We start from the raw sequence: 11,330 nt of genomic DNA on the forward strand, positions 1-11,330 counted from the left end.
TGCCTAGGGTTTTAAAACAATTTGAAGAAGTGTGAGCAAGAGTATCTCCAGATAAAACAACATATTCACATAAGCAGTTATAAACAAATATTGCGCGTTCTAAACAGATATGTGACCCTTTTCAACCAAGGGTGGGCCTACCGATTTGAGGGATGTATACGACATTTTGAAATATTTCTCAAACACCGTATACATCCTTCAAATTTAAACATATAAGTATGAACGTCCATTTAGGCCGTGGTCCGTTTTGGACTCAAGGTGTTCTTCTAATGGGCCCGACACTCCTTGGGTGTCGGGTCGTCTTAGGCCAATGCGCTATTTTTTCGGGATTTGGGTTTCGCTCTATCCTAGTTTGACTAAGAGTGGGTTGTATTTAGAGTGGAATAGGTAACCCAAGCGGACTACTTGAGCTGGGACAATTAACGATCGTTGACTATCAAGTAGTCAACTACACTCGTCAGGGTGCCCCGAGAAGATTTTTGGTTAACGAACGACTGCGAACCCGCATAATCGTCCTTTAGTGGAAATGTAATAAGTGTCGTTTGACGGAAGTATGTATGTTATGCATGCAACAGTTTAAAGATCTAAAGAATTTAAACACTTAAACAATTAATCACAAATAATCAAATATGTTAATCCTAGGGTTAGAATCCTCCAAACTCCCCAGCGGAGTCGCCATTTCTGTTTTATCGAAAAAATTATTTTTGAAAAGAGTTTGTTTTATTTTAAGAGTTATTTTCGACTTTTTAGGAGTCGCCACTTAATTTTGAGAAAATTAAGAAAACTTGTTTCCAAAACAACTTAAACAGAAAAATTTGTTTTGAAAATATTAAAGGGGGTTCGGGATTCTTATTAGTGTCTTAGGAAGGTGTAAGGCACCTAAGACACTCCGCTAACTTGCGGTTTTCCGGCGATCAACTTATTTGACTATTTTTGTTTTAACTTTTTGAAATTGAACCTTTATTAGAGTCTCATTTAAACAAACTTACAAGTTTTGCAACATTCATTGTTTTAAAAATCCGTTAAAGTTAAACTTTTTAAACTTTATAATTCTAAGCAAACTTGTGAATTTGAAATTTTATTGTTTTAAGATTCAGTTTTAATTTTTAAGTTCGATAAAGTGAAAGGTGTTCGGCGGGGTTTGGAGTTATTCTAACCCTAGACTAAAAGGCATTTAAAGCAAAAATATAAACAAGTAGTAAAGCGAAACAGGGAGAGAGAGAGAGAGAGAGATTTGGGTCCAAACTCGGGTTCTGTTCGCCTTGACCGAGTTTTGGACCCACCTGTTTTTTGGGGTTTTAACCCATTCACCTGTCCTAATCTGAACATACAGAATAAAACAAATACAAGAAAAATAAGAAAATAAAAAAGGACAACAAGGGCTTATGCCCATTACAAAAATACAAAAATAAAGAAAATCAAAGAGTCTTCTAATCCGCTTCTTCAAATTCTTCAATCTTCGCGATTCCGAATTTGCGACTCGAATGAAAAAGGATTTTGAGCCTTTGTGGCTCTTCCGAAGGCAATTAAGAGAGTGGAATCTCGAAAATGGGCTCGAGAGGAGTGTTCACATGCAGAAAAACAAATAAATAATTAAAGTTGGCATTTTTATTGGAAAAGATAATACATGATAATAAGATAAAATAATATATAAATGAAACAACACACGTAGTCAAACATTAGCAACACAATATTTATATATAAAAAAAATTGTGAGAACTTGGCACTCTTATCTAAGATGAAGTACAGTAAACCATAGGATATTGAAATAAAGGAATGCTCCAGATTCGAAGCACTATACTGCTAATACTAAACCTGACAAATCAATTAGACAAATTTTCTAGCAATGCTAATGAAATGCTTGTCTAGGCTTAAGCACTAACAGGAAAAAGAAAGTGAAATGCAGAGGAATTTTGAGCAAGACAAATAATATTCTTGGAGGATGTTATTTCTAGGCAATATCACCAAAATAAGATAAACATCAAAGACAGACGATCATTTTAGTCGGATAAACTCATGTTGTTTAAAGCATAAGATACAATGCCACAAACGTATGAAAAAGGGTCGACATACATGCATTACATAGAGGGAAATATGTAGAGTCAATGCACTGCCATTTCTATACTAAATTTTAAATAAAATAAGAAGAAGAAAACTCTACCCAGCTATTATATATATATATATATGCCATAAACAAACTTGCGGAAGGAAGACGAGCCTACAGGAAACTTTAAGCATTAAACAGAGGTCAACAAACACATAGAACTCTCACTCGACATTAGGCTACCTTGTTCCATTCGTCTAACTCTAGGGGAGGGGAATAAGGGACACAACATCATTTTGTCCATCCATAGCTCTTCAACACAGAGCAAACTGAACCTGATACGATAAGACGATGGCTGCCACACCACGACAAACTCGGAACAGAAAGCAATACGAAACCAATAAACATAACAGAACAGAATCATAACGCACGATATATCACGAACTCGAACCAAACCCAACAAATATAACATCCTATATTCACAACAAACAGGCCATGTATACTCAACATTAGAATGTTTTAACACATTTGAACTCAAACAAATCAGAAAAAACCAGCAGATATATCAGCAGCAATGATTGAAGCAGAACGTAAATGTGAAGGGGCATTACCTCTTAGAGTGCAGCGAAGTGGGACGAGGATGAGCAGCGAAGGCAGTAGCTTCCACCAGTCGAACCGAATGACGGAATACGTCTTCCTCTTCCTTGCAAGAAAATAGGAATACCCACTAGTTCTTTGTGACAGAAACGGGAAAGCCGCTCTTCTGAAAAATCCCTCAATTTATCCAACCAAAATTCCAACAGATTTTCGACCGTTCTTCTAAAAAATCTCCTTTAATTCCCTCAGAACAGACAGAACAACCAAACTTTTTCCGACCAAAAATCCCTCTGTTCTTCTACCACGGACAGGAAAGAAACAGTGTTATTATTTTTTTTTCTTCAAAATTCCTTCCCAATCCCCGAAACTCTAACCCCAAAACTGAAGAAGGAAGGGGTTTATATAGAAAACTTTTAGGGTTTTCGGAATGGAATCGCTGAAAGATGGCCTTTTTCCGCCCAAATTCAAATTCGAAATTTGAATTTTTCCGCATCTGAAGGAATATGCCCTTTTGATGCCAAGAATGCAACGGACTGGAAGCACGTGGAGGGTCGAGATTGCTTCTTCGTCCTTGGCGAACGACGTGGCTCGATCCTACATCGCCAAGGACGAGTTTGCGTCGCCTAGCGTGTTGCAGGGCTGTACGACGAGGAGAGAGGAAGAGAGCGTAGGGGAGACGAGAACGCGTGGGGGGACTGTTGTCGCGTGGCTGGCTTCTGTTTTGGACGTTTCTTCCTGGGAATTTGTTTTCTGGGTTTCTGTTTGCTGTTCTGGCAGCGTGAGGAAAAGGGGAAAGGAAGGGGAAGCGGGTCGGGTGTATGGGGATTTGGGGGAGGAAGAAAGGGTTGGGTTGAAGAGAGAGGGTGGGCTGAAAGGTGTTGGGCCGCGTAGGAGTTAAGGGAATGGGCTGCTGATGTGGGAATTGGGTTGAGGATTTGGGCGGCCTGGGAGTTGAGAAATAAGGTGATGGGTTGGAAAGGGAATTAATGGGTTGAGGACAAAAGTGGGCCTGGGGTAAATTGGGAGAAGGCCCAAATTCAGTTCTTTAAAATTGAAAGGGAAAATGGGTTCAATTTAACAAATAGCCAATTGATTTAAAATAAAACGAACTTGGCATAAATTTGTTAACGAGCTTATTCATCTGGTAACACAACTATTTAAATTATAAAATACTGATTCAAAATATAGTCGTGATTTAAAGTAAACTAGTTTAATAGAATACTTTCTAAACTTAAGATATACATATATACATATACATATACATGTATATATATATTTATTTTTTTAATTTTCGCAAGATTTATAAAACTAATTAACTTAAATAATTTGAAAAACTCACGAAGCTCGATAATTAATTTATACCAACGTGGGTCAAAAATTGGGTGTCAACACATAAACTGATAACCCGCCTTATATTATTTTCTTTTTAAAAATCCACCCGCCCACGTAGCCTTAAAATCGCCTCGCTCCATTTACATCATAAGTTTAATTTTTTATTTTTTTAATTCTTTTTTTATATCACATAAAAGAGAAATAGTAGGAAAATCTAGATGGTAGGGTTATATGTTATTAGATTTGACATGAGGGCCATATGTGGTATGAAATTGGATCCTAAATTTAGTGGTTCAGATAAAATAATTTACTATTTCTCTAAAATCAAACCTATGTCGTAAGCACTGTCCTCAGCAGAGCTTCTATAACAATCTCATGCTCCTTTTCTTTATTTTTTTCAACTGAGATTTCGATATAGTAAAAATTCCCTGTCTCTCCACACTCATTTCTTTTTGCTTATCGATCGGGTAAGTTTTTCTCTTAGTAGTTTTTTATTTTTTAACTTGAGACTCATGATCATTAGTATACTTTATGTACAGATTCACTCTAATTGATTGAATAATTTCATTGGATATATGTTAATTTTCGAAGAATTTTAACCTTTATGCATGGTTTCCGCAGAAAAAATGAAAAAATATTATTTCAAAAATATTTATATATTATCTAGCAAAATATTACAGAAATAGTGATGTGATGAGAAGGAAAGTGTGGCCGAAGAGAAAATAATAAACTTGTTATGTCACCTATATAATAATTTTGTAGTTCAAGGATTCAGGGATTTTAGTCCTTTAAAGTTAATATTATGTTCATATTCAATGAATATTTTTAAATACAAATACATTGAGAAAAGAAAAAATAGTGATAGGTTCATACGGAATAAATGATAATTTGTTTTCCGCCCAGTAAAGCTAATTTGATGGGAAAAATCGTGTAATAGAAACTAATACTAAACTCTTTATGCTTAATTTGATTGGTTTGAGTATATTGTTGTCAACAGATATACTTGCATCAAGTGAAGTTGTAAAGAGGAAAAAGATGTTAGGCTGTCCAAATCACCAGTTGATTTCACTTGTTTTGATCTTACTACTAATAATAGTTGATCAAAGTTCACAAGAAAGCCCTGTGAAATCTGCTGTGTTTCTATCACCAGCATTTGTGCTGGAACCTGGATCAGTCTCTAACAAGTTTTACTACAACATTGGCTTCCCAAAAGGCCATATTGCTATCAAAAATTTCGACGCAGAAGTAGTTGATGAGGGAGGTAACCCTGTACCTCTCTACGAAACATATCTTCACCATTGGATTGTTGTAAGATATTATCATCAAAAAGGTGTGAAAGTAACAAACTACCATAATGATTTGGGGTTCCACCAATCAGATTTTATTCTCAAGAGAAACTCAGGTATATGTGATGGAGGCCTTTCTCAATATTTCGGGCTTGGGTCAGAGACGCGAAAAACAATAACCTATGTTCCAGATCCTTATGGAATAGAAGTCGGTAATCCAGTCGAGGTACCTCCTGGATACGAGGAGAAATGGTTGCTTAATGTACATGCAATTGATACACGAGGTGCAGAAGATAGATTGGGATGTACTGAGTGCAGGTGCGATCTTTATAATGTTACCAAGGACGAGCATGACCGAGTTATAGAGCCAGATTACATTGGAGGGTTGAGATGTTGTTATGATGAAACAAAATGCAGGGTGAAAGACGGATTCCAAGGACCGAGGAGAAATCTGTACCTCAAGTACACAGTGAAGTATATTGATTGGGAGGCCTCCATTGTGCCTGTCAAAATTTATATACTTGATATCACTGATACATGGAAAAAGCCAGAAAAATCGACTACCACTGTGGCAAGACATCACTGCCAGGTGTGAAGGATAATTCAGCACATAACTCAAATCATTTTTAACTCTTTACTACTGCATATATATGACTAATATTCAGGAAATTTTCTTTTATTTCAGATTGAATATTTAGTGGAATCATGTTCGTCAGCTGTTGCAAATGTCGATTGCACTCATACAAAGAAGATAATCTTAACTTTTCCTAGCGGCGGAGATGTCATCTATGGAGTTGCTCATCAACATACAGGAGGGACTGGTATGGCACTCCATGGAGAGGTACTCTGAGCTATTATATTTTGGTTACAATATGGATTACTTTCTTATATATATTTTCAGATGATTAACTTACTGATAAACTTTTTCTTTTAATGATAATTGGTTTAGTTCGGTCTCATCTTAACACTGGTTATGTATGCTCGGACTTTCAAGACCAGTTTGATTGAATACATATCTGATATCGTTCTCTTAACATCCGATAAAAGACAAGTGTTGTTAGCGTTCATTTGACATGATTTTCATACTTCGGAAGACCATTTTGTTGATTCAAATTCCAGTTTATCTTTAATTAGCTGCAGAAAACTTGATGTTTTTTATTAAACTGAATGGAGACTCCTGCCCTTTGAGACAATTAGTGGCTCCTCGATGAACTGCATCATTATATAGGAGATAATATTGCTTCTTGATAGTTAGTTGCTTTAGTTTTGTGAGAGCATATATAGGTGTGAGTTCAGTACTTGTGTGGGAACTCAGGAAGATAAGCTAGTGTATAAGTCCAAGGCTATCGGGTAGTAAAGCAGATTTACTTGTTCATTGGTGTTGATTATTTTGGTGTTGATTATTTTCTGAATTTCTTCTTCTCTGTTTCCCCTGCTTTGGTCTAGGATGGACGTGTCATATGCTCATCTATTCCAATCTACGGGGAAGGAAAGGAACCAGGAGATGAAGCTGGTTACATAGTCGGGATGTCTAGTTGTTATCCTAGACCTGGCTCTATTAAGATCTCGGAAGGGGAGACTGTAACTTTACTATCAAACTATAGCAATGCCCAGAGGCATACAGGAGTGATGGGGTTGTTCTATCTCTTGGTTGCTGAACCATCACCGAAGCCTAATTCTATCCTACATTCCACAGATGAAGTAAGTTCTTTGACTCATCAAAAGTTTTCGAGATTCAGAGTAGTGAATTTCCTACTTAACTGTAAACTGAATCTTATCATTTCCATAGTATTCTTGTTTCATCAGATTTCCTTAACTTGTTATTTCTTCGCTACTGCAGACAGGTGAGATTGTAATATTACAAAGTGCTATTGGAGCCTTGGCAGTGTTTGGAATTGCACTAGTTGTTGGTGCTGCTGTTATTTATCAACGTCGGAATCAAAGGGATCAGGAAGGCTATGAGTCTATACTGATCTGAGGTTCTTTTCTGTCTGGTGACTCTGGTCCCTAGTGTGGTACACAAAATGCAAGTTATGATCTCCCTTCTTTCGTGGACTAGTTCCTCGACACATGTGTTGCACTTGTATGTCAAGTCATGAACTATACGTTTTGTAAAATAATATTGATATTATTAAAATAAAATTGAGTAAATGATACAGCTGTACAAGTGCTTGTGAATGATCTGTCTTTGTATTGTGACATATTTGTCAAACTTAAGATGAGGGAATATGACCTTTTTTTCTTATTTTGATGATTTCATATATGACTAATGACTATCAAGTTCTTTATCACTACATCATTTTCGGCCTACAACAACACCAAGTAAATGTAGCCTAAATTAGCAAAAAGTGTGGTCTTTGATAAAAGGCTACACTTTTAAACTTTCAGCAATACTTTTTAGGGACTGCCCAAAAGAAACGTAACCTTTGACATTAGGCAACACTTTTTAAATGTGATCATCTTTGGCTACACTTATAAAGCGTAGCCAAATAGGTATAAGGGCACGCTTTGAAGACGTGCATTAACAACACCTATTTTTCATTAGACTACACTTAAAAGCGTTGTCTTTTCAGAGTTATTGATCATACTTAAAAAGTGTTGCCTTTTATTGGTCATCTAGAGCAACACTTATAAAGTGTAACTTTATAACTCATCTATAGCAACACTTATAAAGTGTAACTTTATATCTCATCTATAGCAACACTTCTAAAGTGTAATTTTATAACTCATCTAGAGCAACACTTACAAAGTGTAACTTTATATTTACCTAGAGCAACACTTACAAAGTGTAACTTTATATCTACCTAGAGCAACACTTATAAAGTGTAACTTTATATCTACCTAGAGCAACACTTACAAAGTGTAACTTTAACATTTATAATCCTACATGTAGCGCGCGCGCACACACACCACACGCACACACACCCGCATACGCATACGCACACACACACACACGCGCACGCTCACGCACACACACACACAAACATTATACATACATATAAGTAACCTAAAACACAAAATTAACTAATCATTAAATTGAAGCTATATATTTAAAATAAACTTCGAGAAATATTTCATGTACAACCAAAACTTAGAAAGTGATTGCTTAAACATCTCTGATATCAACAAATTTAAAAAAACCAAAAGTGTCACTCAAACGTATATGACAATAGTATAAAAATTCTTCATCTTTCACTACAATAGATCGAGTTTACTTCTGGCCAAATTTAAATTCATTTACCGGCATTTTCCTGCACATTCAAAATAAAATTATAAGTTCGTGAAATAATTGTGGAAGTGCACAATCAGAGAGTATTCATTGTTAAACAACCAATCCAAATCTAAATACAATTTCAATGTTAAAATTACACATTATAAAGACTACAACATTTGTGCAGTCTTATGTTGTTGGCTCTCTAAAATTAAACTTCAAAAGTTTAAACAGAGATTAGAGGTTTGTCATAGGACAAGTGAGATAATTGTTGATATATGAATTCTTTAATTGCATATAGAAAGAAGTATATAATATGAAAAACGATTTTTTCTAAACCTCTACTTACTCTTTCAGACTTCACAGATAGTAAGTCTTTAATGGATTGTAGTAACTTAAGAAGCAACAGAACTACTTAGTAATTCTGCGCTTGCTACTTCTAATAATTATGCACTAACAAGTCTTGAATGGTACATGTCTTACTTCTAATAATTCTGCACTAACAAGTCTTGAATGTTGTAGGATAATTCTCTGTACTTGCCTTGATCACCAAATAAGACAGACTCATCACACAGGTAAGACTACTAATTCTGCACTTGCTACTTCTAATAATTTCATTGATCTTTCTATGCATGATCAACAAAACAATCAATAAATAAGGACACAATGGAGACAAATTAATAATAAGTCCAGCACTAACAACATATTGGGCCTGAGAACACTCACAGGAACACACAAATAGTTCAAACGAACCAGACATGAATACTGAAAACAAGGTTCATAACATATTTTAGAATCAAAAATCAATACATAACAACAGTAACATGGTATTTTCAAAGACATGCAGCATAGGACAAGGTGCATCATCAGACTGCATCTTCAGTGCATACATGGAAGAGCCAAAATATTCTATATTGCTGGAAAGTGCAGGACACTACTAATTTGCAGGAAAAGAAATCTACAGGGAGGGATGAAATGACTCTTGTTTTGCAGGAGGTTATGGATATCCCTTTTCACTATACTGAAGCCCATGTTACTCTTATTTCAAGTTCAAAAAATACAGGGCTACAAGAGGTCTTTGATATAGGTCAACAGAAAGCTAGGTTCAATAATAAATTAGGAAGAAGGTTTAGTAAGAAGAGAAAGAATGTTATAAAAAGACATAAACAAAATCTTGAACAAGGTAAAGATTTAACAGACAGTGAACACAAATAGAGGACCAGGCTGCAAAAAAATCCCCTGCCAATTTTCCTCTCCAATTTTCTCTGCCTTGTCTCTAGTTGAACAGATCCACAACCTCCTCGCGGAGAAAGAAATCAACTTTCTCTATGATCTTGTATCGCGAAAATCCCCCTGCAATATTCTTGTTTTCGGGCTTGAAACACAGTACTCTTTTCAAATTTCAACAATCAATAGGGTCACTGTCTTTCTTGAGGACAACCCCGCGAAGATCAAACTTTACAACTCCACGAGTAATGCTAATAATACTCGAATTCACAGAGTCGAGTATCAAACAATTGCTAGAGATGCATACAGGATTGATTTCTCTCCATTTGCCATTGAGAAGCACGCCTTTGCAAACTTTGTTCTCTTACTTTCTTCTGTATCTTGTGGATGAAGGTTCTTCCTGATTCCCATATCTTTCAAATCATACCGGGCTTTTGCATGATCCTTTATTTTTCCTGAAATATCCAAAAGAGATCCAAGTATGCTATCAACTATGTTCTTCTATATGTGCATTACATCAAGGTTGTGACGTAACAAGTTATGCTGCCAATAAGATAATTCAGCAAAAAAATTGACCTTTTTTTCCATGGGTCATCATTTGATCTCTTTCACTTCTTTCCAAACACATTTTCAAAATCATGTAAGCTATTAAGCACATCAGTTCCCTTTAAGGGAGGTAGAGGAGGCCTGAATTCAGTTTTGCCATTGAATGACCTTTTGTTAGATCTTCATGGATGATCCATGGGTAGAAAAATATGATGATCCATATATCACATTTTTCAACTATGTTAAAGATAGCGAGAATTAGTGCCATAGTTACAACAAGGGCAAGCAAACTTTCCTTTTACACTCCAACGAGATAACATAGCATATACAAGAAAATCACTGATTGTCCACATAAGAGTTGCCCGCATTTGAAAAGTTTCATTTCTGGAAGCATCATATGTTTCAACCCTAGAATCCCATAATAATTTTAACTCATCTATCAATGGTTGTAAGTAAATATCAATGTCATTTCAAGGTGATCGCGGCCCAGGTATAAGTAAAGAAAGTATAGAATATTCAAATTTCATGCACATCCAAGGCGACAGATTAGAAACCATCAACATAACTGGCCATGTGCTATGTGATATACTCATGGTTCAAAATGGATTGAATCCATCACTTGACAAGCCAAGTCTCACATTGCTATAATCTAGTGCGAAATCTGGATGCAGCCTATCAAAGTCTTTCCATGCTAGACCATCAGCGAGATGTCTTAACTTTCCATCTTTAGAACGTTCCTCTTCATGCCACCTCAAAGAATCTGCTCTCTTTGAGCACATAAATTGCTTTTTGAGTCTAGGAATTGATGGAAAGTGTCTTAAAGTCTTTGCTGAAACTCAATGTTTTTTTAAGGCTCAAGATCACTATCAACTTTAGGAGATTGAATATATCGTGAAGCTCCACAAGTATGACAAAATTTGTCATCCTTATGACCATTTCTGAACAACATGCAATCATTTGGACATGCATCAATTTTCTCATAATCCAGACCAAGATTCTTAACCATAGACTTGGTTTTACTGTAACACTGAGGAATCTTCAACTCGGGCATCGCCTCTTTTAATAACTCTAATAATTCATTGCTTCA

At 35.8% G+C, this 11,330-nt stretch overlaps 1 protein-coding gene across 1 annotated transcript; it reads left to right on the plus strand.

The window, feature by feature from the left end:
* Positions 1-4,272: 4,272 nt before the first annotated feature.
* LOC107007345 lies at positions 4,273-7,458 on the plus strand. The gene is made up of 5 exons (XM_015205934.2): positions 4,273-4,440; positions 4,971-5,848; positions 5,945-6,100; positions 6,706-6,960; positions 7,100-7,458. The coding sequence occupies exons 2-5, from the start codon at positions 5,009-5,011 to the stop codon at positions 7,235-7,237; spliced, it is 1,389 nt and encodes a 462-aa protein (XP_015061420.1). The 5' UTR covers positions 4,273-4,440; positions 4,971-5,008; the 3' UTR covers positions 7,238-7,458.
* The last annotated feature ends 3,872 nt before the right edge of the window (positions 7,459-11,330 follow it).

The sequence above is a fragment of the Solanum pennellii genome, chromosome 12 (assembly GCF_001406875.1).
Source record: "Solanum pennellii chromosome 12, SPENNV200".
NCBI classification, from domain to species: Eukaryota; Viridiplantae; Streptophyta; class Magnoliopsida; order Solanales; family Solanaceae; genus Solanum; species Solanum pennellii.

Excerpts from the sequence above, each read along its gene's own strand:
- LOC107007345 (XM_015205934.2), top strand. The coding sequence starts at position 5,009 with ATGTTAGGCTGTCCAAATCACCAGTTGATTTCACTTGTTTTGATCTTA. Across the intron at positions 5,849-5,944 it reads TGGCAAGACATCACTGCCAG|ATTGAATATTTAGTGGAATC; the intron begins GTGTGAAGGATA and ends CTTTTATTTCAG. Across the intron at positions 6,961-7,099 it reads TCCTACATTCCACAGATGAA|ACAGGTGAGATTGTAATATT; the intron begins GTAAGTTCTTTG and ends TCGCTACTGCAG.